Consider the following 21239-nt stretch of genomic DNA (forward strand, 5'->3'; position numbering starts at 1 on the left):
AGTTGGTGTGTATTCAGGTTTAAGCCTCCACCAGGATATAAAAACATGTACATATTTCTTGGCATAAAACTATCAATCTATTCAGAATTTGTTTTAGGGAAAATTAAATCAACTAAAACTTTCTTAATACATGTCCCTGATCTTATTGTGAAAGATTCATCTGTGTATGCTACTCCAAAAGAAAAGAAAAAAAAACATACAAGCATTTGTAATCTTTAATCAAAATGTAATAACGCTGAAATTAGTCTTTTTTGGCTTACACCACTAAAACATTCATCCAACCACTTGTCATACAGAACAAGTCCCTTCTGGTAACACCCACTTCTCACAAACCAATCAATAAAACTTTTTCCCTTTATAGAATATTATTTCACGCCAAAACATGTCATATTATAGAGCAAATGGGTTGGAGATGCTGTCTTATGTTAATGGTACACATGCATTCTGCAACAAAAAAAGTTCAGATTTGTTTTTCTGGAAAATAACAATCTAGCATGCCAAGAGAGATTAGCATACTGTAATCCAGGGCAAACACGCTAATACTGCTTGGATTCTTTCACTAGATTATTCTACATTTCTCATTAAATAAAAACAGAACACTTGCCTCTTAAGATTGACACATTTATACACACACATACTGTATTTGTATACATAATTTTTAGAAAACCAAGAAAACAATTAACAGGACTTGTTTGTGATTAACAAAAATAGCCTTTAACATTGTAGTTTAAAAACATGTAATGTGAATGATAGTCTTAATGCTCAGATAATATCTGCACAAAGCAAAACAAGGTATCCAGTCCTTTATTGGTTTAAATTGGCCCAAAACACCACATGTAAGAGGCATTGGAGACTGAACCCTGAGAGGTTTTAGGATAAATCAGGAGGTATGGCTTTCACTGCTGTCCAAGTTACTCAAAAGTTTCACGTTTTCCCTTGAAATTATACTTTATTTGTAAGATGGAGCTTTACTTAAAAATCTAGTGACAACAAGACACATTCAAACAACCCTTTGCTACTGAATTAAAGAAAATAAACAAGTGCATACATACAGAAGAAGAAAAAAAGATTTGAGGCCAAGAGGACACATTAAACTATTCAATAATAGTTGAGCCGTACAGGCCTTTAGGTATACCAGAAAGATCCAAATAACTCAAACTTTGTGATTCTTTCAGGAAGTAATTTTGTAAAAAGACAAGTTTGGAATATTCTAGGTTAAAATCAAGTACACGTACAAACATAAAACATGTGGGCAGATTTGCACTTACAATGCAAGTCTATGGGACAAGTATACAGTTGCCTCATAGACTTCTAGTAAAAGTATTTCTGTATGCACTTTTTTTGGTAGCTTGTCCAATGTTTTGTGGTAACCGACGTCCCAGATGTAATGTCGAAAGATCTGTACTTGTATACACCCAGTAAAATACACAAAATAATCTGTCAAATCCGCTGGAGCTAAAACAAACCGACGGCAGAATGGGACAATGAGACTTAAAGTTGAATTCTTTGTTCACATAAGTTAAAAACAATCAGAAGTGACGTATCAGGGAAATAACGGCTCAGTCGTGTATTTATACATATAAAATCTTCATTAAAACAGTAAATAAACACGCTGAAAGGTAGCACAGTGACATAGTAGCACATTCTTCATTCCTCGATAAGGAATTGCATCACAGTAAAGACCTCCCATCAGCAGGGGGGCGATATGGAGTGGAAAAACAAACATAAGATGAACGTAAACCGCTCTCTGACCAAGTTTAGAAATCACAGGGGTGATCATTTACAAATAGTTTAGCATCAACCTGATGATGAATCACAAGAGACATGTCCAAAAACAGTTCTTTTGGGTTGCAGATTTAACGTGTCTATTTTCGGGAAGCGAGAGGGTGATGCTGCAGGCTCATTTCCTAAAACGTTTCATACATATCCCCCAGTGCATTTCGTATTTGCAGTGCTTGAAATATCCTCTCAGCATCAAAAAGGTTTGCAAATGGTCCTTCATTTCCTCCGATGGTGGATCTCAACCAAATTGCGCGCTCAAATTACCTTTGGACAAACGGGAGCAAGATTTGCATTGGGTCACGTTAGGTTTGCGCTGTAAACCACCTCTAACCCCTTTTTCTAAAAATACAGGAGTCAAGAAGACAAACGTACATTCATGATTTAGTGTCCAATGCACAAATAAGGCATGAGATCTTCCGAGCCTAAGCTCCGTTTAAAACAAACACACAAAGAAAGTGTTCAAATAAATGTATAATTTCCATTAAAAAAAAAAGACAACAGGTAGTGGTCAAAGATTGCCGTCATCCAGCATCTTGTTGACTCCTTCACATATCTTCTGCAAGTGGCTGCGGTACACTTCCGAAGGTCCGTAAAGCGTCGCGAGGAACTCGCAATCGGAGAAATGATTGAAGACGTGGTTGATACGGCCGTGAGATTTCGCCGTCAGGTGCCGGTTGATGGCCTGGTGCAGCAGTTCGCGGCAATCGTTGAGCAGGTTGCTCATGACGCGGCGGTCGAAGGTGAAGTCGATCTGGTAGAAGCTGACAGCCGTCATTGCAAGTGTGTGCACCTTTTTCTGGAATCGCTCGACGAGCGCGAGCTCCTCGTTGTTGAACTGGCCATTGCGGTAGAGGACGCCCAACTTGACCACCATCTTAATGAGGTTCTTGATGATCTTCTGGGCCTCCTTGCGGTTGCGTGTATACTCTTTGGTCACCCGGTACAGCTCGTCCAGTACCTCGCTGCTGGTGTCGTCTATGAAGAGGTTGGCCACAGTCTTGGTCGCCATCTTGCTCATGAGCTTCTTCTGGGCCTGTAGGGCCAGGCTCTTCGTGCTGAACGAGTCCATGATGTCTATGGATGAGACACAAAGGCAGCCATTCAAATTGAGTTTTATAAACATGGAAAACTTAAAACATAGCCGCGGTTCAACATTCTTTCAAACAACAGTCACGCATCCAAATTGGGACAACAGATGTTTATCTTGAGTGTCTCGTCTGGAAGCGTATATGGAAAGCATAGGTGACTCCCACGTTGAAGTCAAAAGATGCTAAATATTGACTCTTGAAATCAAACACAATCTAATGAGAGGAACACAAACCAGGCTTATACACTCATACAAATAACTGTTCTTTATTGGCATCTATAGTTCAATGAAGAACCTTCAACATCCATGGAAGGTTTCCATTGGAGAAGAGGTTTTTCAGATTATTAAAAGGTTCTTTGGAGAACCTAAAATGCACCTTCTATGGCATCTCTGCAAAAAAAAAAAAAAAAAAAAAAAAAAAAAAAAAAGTAGAACCTTTGTTTAAGAGCACATGAAACATGCTAGGCATTCATGCGACATGCAGACTTCAAAAGGTTTCACTTCAGGACACTGAGGAAACCAATCTAACGGACTCATTTTCTCATCAAAGAGGCAAGACATAAAAAGGTTTCTGAAACTACTCCCTGTGCATGTTTCCTTCCAGCACATACAAACATAAATGGTCAATGCACAGATTTGTATGCGACTAAATCCGAACAACATCCATGCACTTCCGTTCTCACACGGCGAACACTACACTTTAGAGTCTTTAACAAAACAATGGACTTCCTAAGTCTCGTAGAGGCCTGACAGGACAATTTCCCCTTCTTAAAATGACCGCTCCCTGGGGAAGCGTTGCTCACAACAGAATCCCTTCAAGTCTGAATCACTGCGATGAATTGTTGCTAATTAAACTGCAGAAGTGATACAGTGCATGGTCTGAGACCAGCGGATTCTCCAACACATTGTCTTTTTTGCACACACCATTTGCATTTCTTTGAAAAGGCACGTTTGATGTGACTCAATTCCCTGGGAAAATCTTCACAAGACTATATCCCTAGTTAGAGGGACTTCTAACGCCGATTGCTGAGCCTGGTATTAATATGTCGAGATCAAAGGTAAGCTGTTTGAGAAAGAGACAAGGTGAGACTGGACTCCTGACAGATAAACACTAAATCAATTTGCATATTTACAACCAAATCTAGATGCATTTGGGCACTAATAATAACTGCTGTCAAAATACTCCCACAAAACAGATGACACAAAAATCATTAAAAAATCCCAAGGTAATCTGGTCTCAGAAGGAAATGGGTTTCCAAGCCACATTTCTCAGATGATACAAATCTGAAAACGTGAAGTCTACATTCCTCTCTCGTTTTTGCACTGCCAACTACAGCAGCATAAAATAGCTGAACGCTGGCCAAGCAACACTGGGCAGTGACCAACTTCACAACATTATCATTAGTGGCGAGTTTTACATGGGTGGAAACAAAACAAGACATAAAAGCTCATGTAACAACAGAAACTAGCATGAAACAAACAACTTCGGACTACAGATATCCCAGCAACGCTCGTGGTGTTTGATTCACCACTGGACAAAGAAGCTGTAACAAGAGACTGGGGTTTTCAGTTGCTCAGCATCAACCAGAAGCCAACACTCACCTTCCTGGAGGTATAAGGTTGCGTTCTCCATGATTGGGGAGTGGGAAAGCGAGAGATTGTGGAGGACAGTGGAGAACATTGGAGATCACTGAGCCATGCCTGTCTGCCTGAACTGATTGTTTCAGGTGTGTAAGGAAGTGAGTGATTTCACCTGTAGGTTTGGCTGGTAGCTCCTGCCCTGCTGGTAGATGCTGGAACTACATCTAATGGATCACTTTCTCCAAGCACCTCCTTGACATCTAACGACCCACCCTAGCAATTATGCCTTGAGGAACCAAGGAACAAGCTTCCTGAAGCTGGAAAAGCCAACAAAAGGGCCACTGTCCAAACTCCAACTAACATCTAGCTCTGTTTTCAGGTATGGACTGAGGCAACAGAGCCACAGCATGTAACGGCAGCATATCTTTCATGTGGTTTAGCTCTTGTTTGCTGTGTTTGGTCTTATCGATCATCTGCTGTGCAGGGTTCATGGGGTATAGTGAAAATTATAAGAAAAATGCTCTTTCTTTTTTTTTCTCGTCACACAGATCTAGAGAAGCCTGCGGTGACATGAATTATTCAGCGGTTTCACAAAATAGTCCTGCATTTTAATAATGCATGAACTAATTTAGGAATAAAGGTTTGGGTCGACTAAATGTGTTTTTGTGCAAAGGTGATCAAAGCCTGGAACGTTCATTACGAGAACAAGTCTCTCCGACAGAATTAGTGATCGTGAGATACAAGATGCTGAAAAGATAAGCAAACTAACCTGTTGTTTGTTTAATTAAACAAACTGAATAAGGTGAGGAATTGGTAACCAGATCTACTCCATATGCAACTCTCAAGAGTCTACATGAATAATAACAACAACTTTTATAATAAATATTTCTGCAACTGAGTATTAAATAACAATAATTATAATATAATAATAATAAGAAAAATAACTACAATTATTTCTTCTAATATACATACATATGCAATTTAAATAATTTAATAATCATTATTAAAATAATTATTTTATAACATATTTTTGCAATTGAGAATTACATACCAATAATCCAATAATTATCATTTTGATCAAATAACTAGATAAATAAATAGCAATTTTAATAATTATAATTATTTTTGTGATGAGTAAATATTTGTGTATGTTTTCGCTATCATTAAATTTTTTATTAAATAATATTTTTGCAATTTAATAACACTATTTATTAGAAATTATTAAGAGAATTATTATTTCAATAAATAAAATATAATTATAATATATTATACATATGATTATATTGCACATATGTACATATATTTACTAATTAAATCATTAGCCATTTCTGTGATTTGAGTAAACATTGAGCAAATCTTGTGTACATTTATTTTGTTTCATTAAAAAATATAATAAAAAAAGGTACTTGTGACTATTTCTTGGAATTGCAACTTTTCACAATTGCAATTGTGTTTCTCGCAATTTCAATATCTCATAATGTGAGTTAATTCATTATTTTGAACTTTACGTCACAATTTCCCTTATATTTTTTACTCTGAGGTCAAAAGTGGCTTCCATGGCATCGGCTTGCAACCTTGACAAAGCACTAGTAAAGTTAAACTGCCTAAAATAGATGAGGGTTTTCCCTAAATCCAGTGTCTCCAGACACACAGAAAATGCCTAGTCAGCATCAATGTGCCTCCATGAACTAAAACTGCATGTTCTTTACTCTACATCCAACGGCCTGGCTCTCAACTCCAGAGTATCTATGTCAACAAGGTCTCTGTCTTGATATTAAAGGCTTCAGGTGTTTGTTTGAAATGTATTTGCATATAATTAATGCTGGATAACATGAGCCTTAAACTAAAGCCCATAATATGCACTGACTATTGAGTACAGAACATAATGAAGGTCCAGACAATCTGAAGACCCATCCCAGACACCTGAAAGAACACAGGTGGTTAATGTTTCCTAGGTTACAACCAAAGCCTCCATGTAAGTGAACTTTGCAGTCCAGTAAATAAGGTCACTGTCTCTATCAATGAGTTACCGGTCTGTTACTCTTACAGACTTTCCATTGTACTGGCCATCATCTCAAATACTCATGACACTAGTATGCTTCCCTACATTTGAGTTGCTGTCAAGACATAATATTCATACTGGTTTACAGTGTAAAGGTTATCATCTGTCTATGCATGCAGTAAAAGCACAAGTTCTGTTTTGTGCATTGTAAAGAAAACTGTATGCATTAAAATCACTGAATAAATATCATGCAAAATAACCTAAATCAATAATAAAAGCATGTGTTCTATGCAGAACTATTGATTTTCATATAACACAGATGAAAAACCCCACATTTTCAAGGGTTCATGAATGCACAACATGCAGAATAAGTGTTACTAAAGGCAGTAAGAAACTTACTCACCTCTCCTGTTTGAACCGGATACTGGGCGTCTAAAGAATAACTTTCGTTCTTCAAACCTCCATCTGAAGCCAATAAACAACCTACAGCCGCATGAATAAGGCTCAAAAATATCATATAAAGACGGGGAAATGTGTCCAACAGGTATGTGTTGCGTCTGCGCCGCTGGTGTAAATAATTCAAGCGTTTTCTTCTCCCTCTTTTCGCGTTTGGTTTCCAGAGTTTGTAACCTGACTCCACCTTTTCGAAAAGTTTCAAACTTGAGGGTCCCATGCGCTCGGTGAGCGACGTCCTAATTGACCAATCACGCTCGGGTTTGGAACGCCAACGGGCCAATCAGAAGACAGAGAGGCCCGTGCGTCCAGCCTTCCATATGGTTTCCCGTCATTATCCTGTGAGAACCCAAAGCTGAACATTATATTGAACAATGAAGGGGGACTCTCGTAACTAGTGATTTGTTTTCTTTGTTTATTTGTTTGATGCTGATAATCTAGTATACACAGCAATGATATTCCCTCTAAATTTAATAACATTTTCTTTCTTTCTTTTTAAAACCTGAATGCATTCAATTTCTCAACATTAATTTCTTATTCTAATAATGCTTTTACTACTATTAAAATCAATAATTTATTCAGACCTTCCACTATATGGTTTTTATTTGGGATGTCACACAGCCAGATGGCGCCGACCAGTGTTATAACTTTGTATTGCTGTGTTTGGGGCAAATTCAAGCAACATGGTCAACTTTTCTAAAGCTATTTTTTATATATAATGCTTTTATTTAAAGAACTAACCACATACATTTAATTATTTAATTAATAATAATAATAATAATAATTTAGGCCTACCATTTTGGTTTGTCATCACAGAATAAATGACTAAAATAGCCAATAATTCAATAATAATAATAAATGCCTCCAGTGATATATGTCTGAACGTCTTCATATAATTATTGTTGATTCATATATTTTTTAACAATATAAAGGCCTGGTTTCACAGACAGGGCTTAGACTAAACCAGGATTAGTTCATAGTTCAATTAGGACATTTAAGTAATTGATATAAACATGCTTAGAAAAAACATTACTGAGACGAAACAAAGGCACTGATATACTTTAAGATCAATCAGTGCAGTTTCTCTCAGTTTAAACAGCTCAGACTTAGATTTTAGTCTAGGACTAGGTCTTGTCTGTGAAACCGGGGGATTATGTAATAATAAAATAAAATAGTTTTTAAACAATCTATACTAATGTGATTATATTCATTACAGAGAGTGCATTATAACATTAAGCAAATGGTCTTTGTTAGTTTGCAGGAAATGTGCTTGAATGGAGGTCTCTACTTCCCTTTATCTATCTCTTTCTTTATTTTTCTACAATGTCCTCAGACTGATAAGCTCCTCTTGCACTATATATATTCACTCTATACATATACACATATATCGGCACAGTTTTGTTTTATGTAACTGGTTTGCACTCTATCTGCCATGTGCCTTATGCCACTTTATCTATCTCTTTCTTTATTTTTCTACAATGTCCTCATTTGTATATCTGTATAGTTGTATGTACATATGTTTAAACTGTATTTATCTGTATTTGAACGTCTACTGTCAGTGTTTAATGTTAACTGTATGCACCGAGGGTCTGAGAGTAACGCAATTTCAATTCTCTGTATGTGCTGTACATGTGGAAGAATTGACAATAAAGCAGACTTGACTTGACTTGAATAAAACACAATTCTGAAAATCTACTATCTACTTAATAATAAACAAAACCTTTGAATTTCCTTCCCCTTTCTGAGAAGCATAAGAGTTATAATTATACTACTGTCACTTTAAACCAGTTCCTATTCTCTCTCTCTCTCTCTCTCTCTCTCTCTCTCACCTCTCTCTCTCTCACACACTCTCTCTCTCACACACTCTCTCTCTCTCTCTCTCTCTCTCTCTCTCTCATCTCTCTCTCTCTCTCTCTCTCTCTCTCTCACACACACTCTCTCTCTCTCACCTCTCTCTCTCTCTCTCTCTCTCTCTCTCTCTCTCACACACTATCAATTCAATTCAATATGTGCTTTATTGGCATGACAATTGTTACAATGTATTGCCAAAGCATAGTGTTTACATTAAATATAGAACATGTATATAAAAAAAAAAAAAAAAAAAATACATGCATGTATATATAATTAAACAAAATAGAACAAATCAATTCTAGGATTCTGTGAACAGTTTAAAAGTGTGTGTGTGTGTGTGTGTGTGAGTGTGTGTGTGTGGGCGCATCACTGATTTGTTGACTCCTCCCTCTTTTTGTGACAGGCATCAATGTATCTCCCTCTCTCTCTCTCGCTCTTATCTATCTGAAGATAACGGGCCGCTGCTTGAGTATTCATTTGGCGAGTTTTATTTCTACCTGTGTATCCGACCCACATATGGACATACCGAGGGAGCATTTCTACTTTAAACCTCTCGACATGCGATGAAATCCAGAGGAGATGTTATGTATACTGAATAATGAAAAGAACAGGACGCGCTATTTTATGAATTGGACACGCATCACTTGCGCGGAATATAAAGAGGTGAATGACACTTGTTATGGTTTTTATGAACCTTTCATTTCAGGGTTGCTCAGAATTATTAGCCATCATCTTAAATTTATAATATAGGAACTGTTGTAGGTAATGTCTTCACATTGTGCAGTGGATTTTGTAATCATACTGAGCAATATTATATAGCTACAGAGACGGTTTCTTGTTATAGGCTATTTAAGCAAATGATGGTGGCACTCTAAAGCCATTAACAACCCAATAGCTGACATTGACATATATGCATAGGATATAAAATAATCTCTTTTCTCCTGGCATTAAGGGTTAAGGGTTAATGTTGGAATCTGTTTGTTTGGCATCATTTGTTAATTAGCAATCTTAATTTAGAAGACAAGAAAAGACAGGATACTTCAGAGACCATAATCAGCTTAAGGTATAGCTGGTGGCACTTTTGCATTGTGCATTTCCATTGCTTTCCAGCCTCTAAGTGGCTTGTTATTATAGTATTTCTAATATAATGGACCCCAGTCATATGGATGATGGCTCCTCCAGCGATGGCATGGAGATGGAGATCATGCCTGGCTATATGGAGCTCGTCACTAGAGCATATTCAGTCATGTTCAGTGCCTTTAGAGACTGTAAAGACTGCGGGCTGGAGCTGTCCAGAAGAACCTTGCTGGATCATGCAAACATAACCTGGACGGAAATCTTCATGTTCCTCATGTGTGCGGTCATGTGGACGAAGGTGCGCAGGGGACTGACCGTGTACATCTTTGAGGTAAATATACCAAAGAAGTCACTATCAATTCAAATGCAACAAGTGGCACACTATCAATTATTTATACTGTGTATAATGAGTTCATTAGAGTATCCAGGGGCCTGTTTCATAAAACAAGTTTACCAGATAAGCCAGGTTTATTGCAGTTAGTCTGACTTATTGTCAGTTGATTTGGTTCAAAATAAACTGAAATAAGCTTTTTAATGGTGTCAAGTATTACTAGTACTACCACCACCCATACTTGATGTTAGTAATCCGACTGAGTTGTGCACAAGCAATCCACTCAAAAGTCAAGTTTTTAGCTCTTCTTGATTCTGGACAGCAGTATAACAGAAGTCTTGACACTTGATGCAGAAAGTTCACAAGTCATTTTCAACTGTTACTGCAAAATGTTTGTGAAGATGTGTTTGTGGTGTAGCTTATCCTCTGTTTAAGTCCTCAGAGATTTTGTTCGCTGTCACACGCCAGTGAAATTTGTTTTAAACTCACTGCACGAGGTTACAATGTGCACAAGAGCTATTTAGTTTTTTTTTACTTTGCATTTTACCCTTTACATACTTTTACATACAGAGATGGCTATGCAAACAGGCCATATTACTATCAAGTTTCCTAGACATGAGCTTTACCAAATTGCCTCATGTCTGGGATTATGATCCCCACATTTTGCATTTGATGCTTATTTTCGGCCTAGGGTCCCCTGCATTCGTGTGTGCTCTGGGCTGCGGTTTATTCCCCCTTCTGTAAATTCTTTTCTCTCAACATGTTGAGAAACCCTGACGGATGGCATGGGGCAGCTGGCGTGATGTTTATATGGAAATATGTGACGTGCCAGGACCTCGTCTGGTTTGTAACCCTTGAGTAAGAGACAGCGAGGTATTGGCAAAGAGTTGCAGCACCGTAGTTTGTGTTTAAAAACAGGCATGGCTTTGAAAATAAATAGATGAGCATTTGTCACTTGTAGACCATTAAGACACTTATCAGTGTAATTTGTGCTTCCTGGCTAATAATATCCTCTTCACGAAAGAGCGTGTCCCTTCTACATAACACAGTATTAAAGTAAACATGTTGCCATATGATCAAAGCATTGCTTGCAAAAAAATCAATAGGAGCCAGATGGGATTCATGTGTACTGGGACTGCCAAAAGGCATCACCCAAATAGAACGTGTGTTTTATTGCAAACTCATAGGATAGTTTTAAATGAGGAACAGATTATTTACTGATAATCTTCCCTTTCGGTGAACTGTTTACCCCTGGAGTAAGTGAGCAGACCCTGGATGAACTGACTTGTTGAAAAGATCTGACTCAAAAGATTAAATCATTCTGATTCATGAAATGTGCAAAGGATTGCTGGGGAAGATATTAAGGTTTTCAGTGATTAATAACTTAAATATGGGTCTGTTCTTCGCACTCAGCTATCATAGGACTTCAGGAGACAAAATATAGTGCACAAGTCATATGGAGCCGTTTTTTGGCTGTCTGAAGTCACTACTGCAGTTTTAGTATACTGTACTTTGGCCACAAGGTTGTTTTGTATGTCTTGGGAGATAATTTCTGACATAGTCTGCAGATTTTAAAGTGTTTTGTGGACTATGTCCTGCACTGTCAAACACATGCGTGCGGTACGTAACATGATCTTTCCACCTGCTTTTTAAACGAATCTCCATGTTGCCTAATAAACAATTTATGGCATGAGCTCTTAGTGCTAATGAGGCCCATTAATTTTTTTAAGTTCCCTTGCACTTTCATTTTCTCAGACTCGATGGATGACTAGCACAAGGCCTTCTGGCCAGTACTTTAAACTGTGTGTGAAAAAATCAAGGTGTTTACTGCATGCTGGGTGGCCGAACGCATGCTGTTTTGACCTTTGATGAGACTGTGATGATCACTATTCACTGGACCAGAGGATATTTTCAGTAATCACTCCACTTAAATCAAAATGGACAACAATATCATGTTCAGGCAAACATCAGCTGTCTGAAGCGCTGCCAAAGGAATATCATGTCACGCTGTGGATTCTGCAGGCACTAGCTAACCTTTGAGTTTTGTGTCTTAACAGCAGTTCGTACAGACAGAGGTCATCAGCTCTTCAGATAGTAAAGCTACAGATGTGTTTGAATGATTTACATTAACACATGCTGAACAAACGTTAATTGCGACACCAGCAGGTGCGTTGATTTTTCATTAACCTGTTAAAAGACTGTCAATCAATAATCATTATGTATACTGAGTGATTTTGAAATTGATGCAAAATAGTACTTATATGACCAAGCAGAAACGGTTATTAGCTAATGCTGATAGAAGATTCTTCTTACGGTAACCCTTCAAAATGTGCAGCCCCGTATATTGATCCTGAAAGGCAATTAAAGCACTCATTAATTTATGCCTGCTCAGAGGCCTGATAAACTGCACTGTATTGATGTATTTTGAATGTTTGGTGCTCAGAGTGGAAATTGCATGCCATTATCAGTACGTATCTAAAAACAGCTGCATCCTTCCTTCCTCTTTGTGCCGCCCCGTTACGTCTCTGATCTCTTGATCGGATACATCATTTTCACCCGAAACGATGACAGAAAACAAACTTGTGATTCCAAGAGGAATCAAAGCTTAAGGAAATTTAACTCGGCCCCAACAGGAAGGAAGGAGGAGGGTGTTTGAGGGGAAATAAGTATAAGATGAGGCTCTGTGGCTCCATCTGGATACTTTTGTCCCCTCAGAGTATCGGGAAAAGGGTTTTATTGACCGGATCTCTTTACGATCTGATTAATTTATGTTTTGGCACGCTCATAACATAAGTGAGTGTGAATTTCCACCCAAAAATGAAAACTGTCATGATTTACTCACCCTTATGTCGTTTTCAACCTGTATGCAACACATTAGTAGAGCAATCTTCATTCTTGACTTCCATTCAAGTGACCACATTTGACAAAGGCGATCCACTTTAAAAGTTGCATGAAGATTCAAATAAACTTTAAAGAAAAACTGTCCTTTTAATGAAATGCAGATCCTAAGAAAACAGCAAGCTGAAGGAAATGGACAGGAAAGGACAGTGTGATGGAAAGCTGTTACATACGTGGGAGATGAGCTTGTTCTTTTTCATGGTGTTAGTTGTCATTTGTCTTTTATTTATTCTACAAAACCACCTGTTATCCTCAAACATTTGCCATGGAAACTGCATGTTTAGCCGATAGGTCAGCTCTTGTACAAGACCCCAAAACAAAACGTATTTCAGTTGCATTTGGTCACCAGATTCAGTTCTGCCCTCGCTTCTGCTTGCCGTTCATGTGCTGGGGGAGTGAGGAGAAGTAGTTGGCGACCTAATATGGGTTGTAACGCATCTTCCATAAGATCACATTCCCAGAGGAAGCTTCGACGGCACAGAGGGTGGTCTTCCATAGCTCAGGAGACTTTTTGGGGAACTTGTTTGTGTTTCATTATGTTTCTTCACTGATGACAAGAGACACAAATTAAACATGGTTGACAAAATAAGAGAACAGATCTATGAAACTGATGTGGATATAGTTATATTGAAGATCATACTTTCTCTTGGAAAATCCGAGCACACTCCAAGGCATTTCTTACACCCCGAGGCAATTTACCAGAAGAAAACAGTCAGTCTGAAGCCCTGTTTAGCTGTATACGTAAACATTTTTTTATCATATCGGCCTTTAGTCCAGATCTCAGTGGCAGAATTACAGCGCCACATACTGGTCTGGCATGTATTCTACATCGTTTTGAGTCGGTTTCAGTGGTTGTGTACACAGATAATTCTTGAGACGATGCTGTGTTTACGGAAGAACAAGGAAAAAAAAAGATTGGATAGGGAAAGCTCTGGCTTTGTGTGGACTTGTTGAACTTCTACAGCAAGCAACTGGAATATTAAAGAGATCTCAATTGTGATTGTCATTTGGGACCGGCGTAAAATCATCTTTAATTAATTTGTGGCCATTAGACCACAGAGCAATGTCAGGCTGCTCAGCTGAGAAAGGATGTGTGCTGTCTATCACAACCATAAGCTGTAGCCACCAGCATCAGCAGCAGTAATCCTGAACCTCAGGGCCTCAGCTAGAGGTAGTGATAGACGGATGGGGGTGGGGCATTTTGGTGACAGCTGGCCTCTATAAATAACCCCAGCGGGTGGAGGCAGAGAGCAGAATCCTGCAGTGTGAGCCACATTGTCTTATAACCAATCAGAGGCAACCATGAGATCTACGTCCGCAAGAGTAGGGCCACATAGTGTCAACGTACTCTATATGCCTAGTTTCGAAGGCCTACTTTCTTTGATTGTCTTGAGCACAAGGGTGAGTGCAGATCGGGTAACGGCAAGTAAAGGTGGTGATCATGAATAGATAAATGATTAAGACAAGCTTTTAATCGCATCTTTGGTTACAGTGACATTCGGTTTCACATGCAGGATAGTCTGTCACAGGAGAGATAAGGTCAGAATACACAAACATATGAACAAAGTATCCAAGTTTAGCATAGAGGTACAGGTACTACTTTAGCTTGAGGCTATTACGATCAGTGAGTCATCCTATGTCACGAGCTAATCATAGCTCATCCTACTCTAGGAAATGCTTTACTTATTTTGTTTAATGCAAATTTATAGAAAGAATTGAAGTCTTATTTAACTGAAAGTCTTTTTTTCAACTTCCAAATTGAAAAACATTTGGACACAGATTTTGCCCTATTGTGGTTGCATGACATCACACTAACATTGCGGCACCTGGGGAGATATAAACAGTTAATGTTAACATTCACTTTCATGCAAATTAGGTAAATTGAATCAAAGCATGTACAGCATGATAAATTAACTTTTCTGTTGATTTTACCTGGTAGCATTGTGTAGCATCATTTATCCTCTGCAAATTGGTTGTTAGATCTTCTTTGTTGACAAATGAACGCCTGCTATTCAAATGCAAGCACTGTAATTTCATTCTTTGCTCTTGTCTTTCACAGCCTTTTGCACATTGGTGTTGTATCCAACCAAAAGATGTCTCAAAGATGCCGGAGAGTGCGTGGAAGCTGGTCTTCTACACAATGTCATGGTCATACAGTACCTACCTTTTGTTTTTCACTAGCTATTCCTTCTTTCAAAACCCCCCATCTGTGTTTTACGGTAAGGTTCATACTTGACGCATGTCCTGTTTTTGTATGTAATAATTTGATTAAACCCTGTCGGGCCTGAATAACTCAACCTTTGGTTTCTTACAAGCATTTGAGTTGTGTAGTAAACATATTGCATGCTACTTTTAAGTGGCATAAATATACTTAATCACAAGTTGCAATTATCTGTTAACACTCATCAACACAATACGCTGGCCACTGATCACTATTTATGCTCCCATTGGTTGTTGCTGTATCATGTCATTGCTTATTTGCATAAAGTTTGTCACATCGTCAAAGACTGTTGTTGTTGTTGGAATCCATCACCTGTCGTTAAAAATGAATGGCATCTTGTGGTTGCAAATCACTGATTTGATCACCTTGCCAGCGACATACAACTTTAATCTCTACTATATCAGAATAAATTATCTGTTTTATGAGTCCAGTGTTCCACTGTTTGAAAGTCAAGGTCATTACAATCTAGAGTTGTTTTTTATGGTTGCGGAGTTTACTTGGAGAACTCACTTGGTGTCACTTGTTTGTTATCTCTTTCTTGACTTAGACTGGAAGAGTGGGATGTCGGTTCCCACTGATATCACAATAGCTTACCTAATCCAGGGCAGCTTCTACGGCCATTCCATATATGCCACCATCTATATGGACGCCTGGAGGAAGGACTCCCTTGTCATGGTGGTGCATCACTTTATCACTCTGGCCCTGATCACATTCTCCTATGCCTTCAGGTCAGGCAAATTCAGTTTTGACGTTCTAGTTTCCATAGTTACAACAATTGACAAATAATCAACTCAAATTAGATGCCACTAAAAGCACAAACCACTCATCATTGTTCGTATCGTCCTCAGATACCACAACATTGGCATTCTTGTCCTCTTTCTTCATGACATCAATGACATTCAGTTGGAATTCACCAAGGTCAACGTTTACTTCAAAACCCGGGGAGGGAAAGAGTACCTCATCAATGATGTCCTGTCCAACATAGGGGCCATTAGTTTTAGCATCACATGGTGAGGTTTGCCTGTTTTTCAAGAAACTAGAAGCTTTTTATTGATGCATATATAGTGACACAGAAGTATAGTGATTTGCAGAAGTAGGTACACACCCTTTGTTGATCCCGGGACAACATTCTCATCAACTGATCATTGGCCTAAAATTTCAGGGATTGGTTTACTGTAGAAACAGGATTGGGTACCCCTGGTTTAGGGTTAGGAAAGGTTGATGGGAATGCTATGCAACAACAATAGATGTTCATCTAGCAACATGCTCTTCTTGGTTTGTCAAGGAGTGGGCAACTCTAACAGTCCAGCAGTTTGAGAAAATCTTTAGGATTGCTTAGAAATTACAGGCAGGTCTGTTTGATTAGGGTTGGAGGTAAACTCTGCAGGACAGTTTACCTGGCCCTCAAAGGCCAGAGTTTTCCCTCCCCTTCGCTGTCATATCCCTTGTATGAGTAACAACTTTTGTAATGGATTTTTTTAGCCTCTGTCCAGAGGATGCCTGAGAGATCCAGTCGCCTTCACATGTGAGCTAATTTGTTCTTGCTGTTTTTGCAGGTTTTGGTTCCGTTTGTACTGGTTCCCCCTCAAAGTTCTGTGGGCCTCCTGTGTCACCAGCATCCAGTCGGTTCCCCATATCCCTTTCTACTTCTTCTTCAACATACTCCTGTTTGCCCTGCTCCTCATGAATATCTATTGGTTCCTGGTAAGAATAGGCAGTTTAAGAACACAACAGCAGTGTAGTGTAGCTCAGGGTTAGTGACCCGAAGGTTGCTGGCTTGAGCCTTACAATGAATCCACTGTGAGCTATCATCAAACAATTAAATTAGAAAGGCCCCAGTTTGCTCTAGTGCAGGGTTGTACTCCCGCATCAGGTTTGGGAAACCCTGATGCGGGAGTACAACCCTGCACTACTTGCAGTACTTCAAACAGTGCACATTTTGGATGTCTCCTTATCAAACACACCTGATTTGACCAATCAGCTCATTAGTGCGTCAGATAAGGGAGACAACCTAATGAGCTGATGACCTGAATCAGGTGTCGTGCTCCTGGTGGGCCACTGTCCTACAGAATTTAGCTCCAACCCCAATTAAACACATCCTGAACCAGCTAATCTATCCCTGCGTCCCAATGTGCATACCATCCACCCCTATCTGCCCAAAATAGTATTGAAAATTACTAATATCACATAGAATTTAGGATGGATAGTATTCACATTGGGATGCACGCTAGGTCTACTAGAAATTTCTAGACGCAAGTTGGAGCTAAACTCTGCAGGACATTGGCCCTCCAGGACCAAGTATTGACACCCCTGCTCTAGAGGGATTATCCCAGGAATAAGTGTACTTTAGGTAGCTTAACATAAAAATGACTACTTCTAATATTACATCTTACTGACCTGAAATCTGCATTGTCAGATCGTGTTAGCTAGATATCTAGCATATACTTTATCCAAAGTACAACATGAACAGAGCATGCTACCCTGACTTTAACTGTAACTTGCACTTTAACCTACACACTTCAGATAACTGGCTTAGACCTTTAGCCAATTACCTACCATCATTTACCCTGTTCAAGTTACATTTCTTATGTGTTATTGCTAGGAATATTCTCAACATTCGTCAAATGTTTTTGTTCCTTTTTACAGTTCATTGTGCTGTTCGTGGTGAAGGTCCTGACGGGCCAGATGACGGAGGTAAATGACGTCCGGGAGTACGAGGATGAGGACCTAAAGGAGACAAAAGACAACAATGATCAGATGTCTACTGAAGGGTAAGCAAAGAAATGCAGCAGTCGATGGTTACCGCAGGTTTACAGCATGTGCATGTAACCAAGAGGAAATCGTGTGGTCAACTAGCAGTTCAGGCAGAACTGTGAGCTGTAGAGTCAACTACCTTGAGTGACTTCTTTTGACCCAAAATGTTTTTGCCTATTCCTACTAGTATTTATAATTATTGCGGTGGTGTAGGCTACAAGTGCACTTGACCCATAAATGTGCTCATTCCAACATGACATTAAGTCAGCATAATGTTCCATTTCTTCGAAAATGCAGTTTTGCTTTACTAAAATATATATTGCTAACTAGGACCAGAAGAGTATATAAACAAGGCTATATTAGACACTTGATTTGTGCTTAATCTTCGAAAGTTTCACAGTTGGGCAGTGTTTTATTATAGCTTTAGATATACTATCCACCAAGACCGCTTTGTTCCACACACTTTGTGACAGCAATAGCTGTAGGTTTAGGGTAACGCAATCGGAGATCACGGAGTGCGACAGTCTGTTTCGACCTGATCTGTGAGACGTGGAGATTGGATGAAAGTGCCGTCTCATGTATATGTGACAAGCGTCATGGCATTAGTCCTGTCCTTATTGACCTTGAAGTGATCTCCGACCAAGCCACATGCATCCTGCGATCACCTCCTTAAAGCCTGACCATGTGATTTTCACATTTCTTACTTCTTCTTAGGAAACACGTGCAGAATGGGATCACCAAGAAGAAACATCTATAATGTCTAGGTGCTGCCATCTGCAGGCACTTAACGTTGACTGCAAGGTACTTATGTGAACTAGTTTGATTCTAACCTCAGAACGCCAAGGTGCTTGGACAGTCATAAGAAGAAACAATATCGACCATCATTTGCATTTTATCTTGATTGTAATTGATATTATAATTGTAATCATAGCACTGTGAATGTTATTTGTTATCTGTCTTGTATATTGCTTAATTTTTTGAGTGACCTCTCATTAATTGTTAATCAGGAACTTACGGCGGGATTGACTATGATATCTCTGCCTGTGAGAAACAAACCCATCCATTTCGGAGAACGGCGGAAACCATGATAAACAGGTTTTGTGGTCGTCATCTGGGACCACAATTTGTTTTAGATTTAGACCACTGTTTTTGTTGTTCTGATGTATTTATTTTCATTCCAGGAGTGAAATAATTAAAAAGGGTTAATACGTAACTTGTGGTAGTGAGTACTAGTGGAGTGGCTCTCAAATGGTGGGTCGAAGGTCTGATTTGAAAACAAATGGAAACGTTAGAAGTGTATAATGTTAAATGCAAATGAAAAAACCCCCCACACAATTACTATGTAATAACACGGACATAATTAAGGCAGTATATGAAACAAATTCTCACCATATCGTTTGTTGTTGGCATCAATGGGCAGGTTGTGCATCAAATCACGCTCAATGGTATTTTGGCACAAATTCATGTTCATTATTAGTAACTAGTCAAAAAAGTCTCTCAAAACCATGAATAAAATCTTGCATGGTAAAAACCAAAAAACAAACATTCAGAAAACAATACCGGTATACATGAATAAACAGTTTGTGCAGAAGTCATGTTGGATATACTGCATATTAAAAAGTAATAAAAGTGACTATGCTTAAAAAAAGAGAAAATTAGCAATTGAAACAAGTTTATTTGGCTGATATTTTATCTTGTTTAAAGTGAAAACTAAAATTTTCCGAAAACAAGACTTCATATTTTGTCATTTAATGTATCTTGATTTAAGACTGTTTTTAGACATATGTACTGGAAAACTTTTGCAACGTGGATATTAATACATTTCAAGTTTAAATTACTTTTTTTTTTTTAAATAATATAAAATCAGTACGAGAACCACTGTACTAGTATAATGTACCAATGGACTAGTTAAAGTTGTCTACTAATTTGCACCCTATGCAGGGTTACAACCACAAATCAGCCTGACCTGCATCAATCAAAATCACGTTTGTACAGTATTACCGTATTTGAATGTACAAGATACTGCTTGCATTCCTAACGTGGATTTTTAATTTTTTTTCTGTGATAGCAACCTTTGCTGTAATGGCGCAGTCTAAGCTAGCTTATGATTGGCAAAAGATTTTACACTCAGATGCTATATCTATTTGTTTTACATAAATATGGATCGAGAACTAACAGTACTTTACCGTGGATGCTTAAGTCCGACATTTTTTGCTACCTACTATTTATGCAGATGTTGTATTCAGTAATGAATGATATTTGAGAATATGCTGTATGAAGAAATCTTACGACAAAAGAACTGATATATTCTGTCGTGACGTATTGATAACTCCAAAACTAATGCAATACTTGCTGATTTGCCTACTGGATGAAGCTCATAATCTTCATGCACAAATGCTGTCGCTGTGGTCATGTCTTCCGTTCGTGTTGCTAGCTTGAGCTAGCCGTTATATTTGTGTATGTTTTGTTCAAATAGCTGCTGCTCTTTTTTTCTGTGTACACGTCCATTATTTATACAGCAGCCGTGTACTATAGTACTGTCGAATGAGTTTAGTCAGTTTCTGGTCTGTAGTTATTTTTACCCGTCACTGTCAAATCACTGGACAAAAACATTTCTGTTAAATACAGCTGTGGCTAGATGGTAACCCTCATTCTGTGAAACTTCAAACTTCAACATTCAAGTTACCAACTAGCAATAACAGTTAAACGCCACCATACCCTCCATTGGTTATGAAAAATCATTGGTTTTCTGTTGGATTGTTTGATATTCATAATGGAAATAATTTTATCACATTAAGAATATAATCAAAATGTGTTAATTTTCTAGAAAAGTGCCAAAAATAAATCAAACCCCTGGTAAATGTAATAAAAAAACAACATTAAGTTTGAGGTGTTTTTGCCTGGGGTATTTTGCTATGTCCGGGTTATAAAATGTTATTTAATTAAAATTGCACTGTAATTTCTTACTATTTTTTTCCTGTATAAAATATATTTTAAAAATTATATAGATTAATTTAACATGGAAAAATTTAACATTTTTCTTGGACCATTTATTCACTCTTTTCCTTGATTTTGATCTGACCGCTAGGAGTGACAGGTATTATCTCATTTGTAATGGAACTATTTTAATAATTCCAGTTGAATTAGTGAATTGAAAGCAACTGTGTTGTCATGTTTTTTCCATTTAATAAAAACGAAAAGA

At 38.2% G+C, this 21239-nt stretch overlaps 2 protein-coding genes across 3 annotated transcripts; one reads left to right on the forward strand and one right to left on the reverse strand.

Annotated features, from left to right (window-relative positions):
* Positions 1–204: 204 nt before the first annotated feature.
* LOC306867693 (tumor necrosis factor alpha-induced protein 8-like protein 1) lies at positions 205–7058 on the reverse strand. The gene is made up of 2 exons (XM_079413520.1): positions 6856–7058; positions 205–2856 (listed from the first exon to the last, which is right to left on the reverse strand). The coding sequence occupies exon 2, from the start codon at positions 2849–2851 to the stop codon at positions 2291–2293; it is 561 nt and encodes a 186-aa protein (XP_079269646.1). The 5' UTR covers positions 2852–2856; positions 6856–7058; the 3' UTR covers positions 205–2290.
* A 2125-nt stretch (positions 7059–9183) lies between these two features.
* LOC306867684 (ceramide synthase 1-like) lies at positions 9184–21223 on the forward strand. 2 transcript variants are annotated; one of them, XM_079413506.1, is made up of 8 exons: positions 9189–10164; positions 15122–15281; positions 15831–16011; positions 16132–16293; positions 16840–16987; positions 17930–18054; positions 18752–18838; positions 19045–21223. In XM_079413506.1, the coding sequence occupies exons 1-7, from the start codon at positions 9904–9906 to the stop codon at positions 18792–18794; spliced, it is 1080 nt and encodes a 359-aa protein (XP_079269632.1). In that variant the 5' UTR covers positions 9189–9903; the 3' UTR covers positions 18795–18838; positions 19045–21223. The 2 variants fall into 2 exon arrangements, with proteins under 2 accessions (XP_079269631.1, XP_079269632.1); XM_079413505.1 differs by having other exon boundaries at positions 9184–10164; positions 18752–21223.
* Positions 21224–21239: the final 16 nt, after the last annotated feature.

The sequence above is a fragment of the Barbus barbus genome, assembly GCF_936440315.1.
Source record: "Barbus barbus genome assembly, chromosome: 49".
In the NCBI taxonomy this organism is placed as follows: Eukaryota; Metazoa; Chordata; class Actinopteri; order Cypriniformes; family Cyprinidae; genus Barbus; species Barbus barbus.

Bases quoted from the DNA above. Each gene is read 5' to 3' on its own strand.
- LOC306867684 (XM_079413505.1), top strand. From the start codon at position 9,904: ATGGACCCCAGTCATATGGATGATGGCTCCTCCAGCGATGGCATGGAG. The intron at 16,294-16,839 runs GTGAGGTTTGCC...CTGTTTTTGCAG, and splicing joins ATTAGTTTTAGCATCACATG to GTTTTGGTTCCGTTTGTACT. The intron at 18,055-18,751 runs GTAAGCAAAGAA...ACTTCTTCTTAG, and splicing joins GATCAGATGTCTACTGAAGG to GAAACACGTGCAGAATGGGA.
- LOC306867693 (XM_079413520.1), bottom strand. From the start codon at position 2,851: ATGGACTCGTTCAGCACGAAGAGCCTGGCCCTACAGGCCCAGAAGAAG.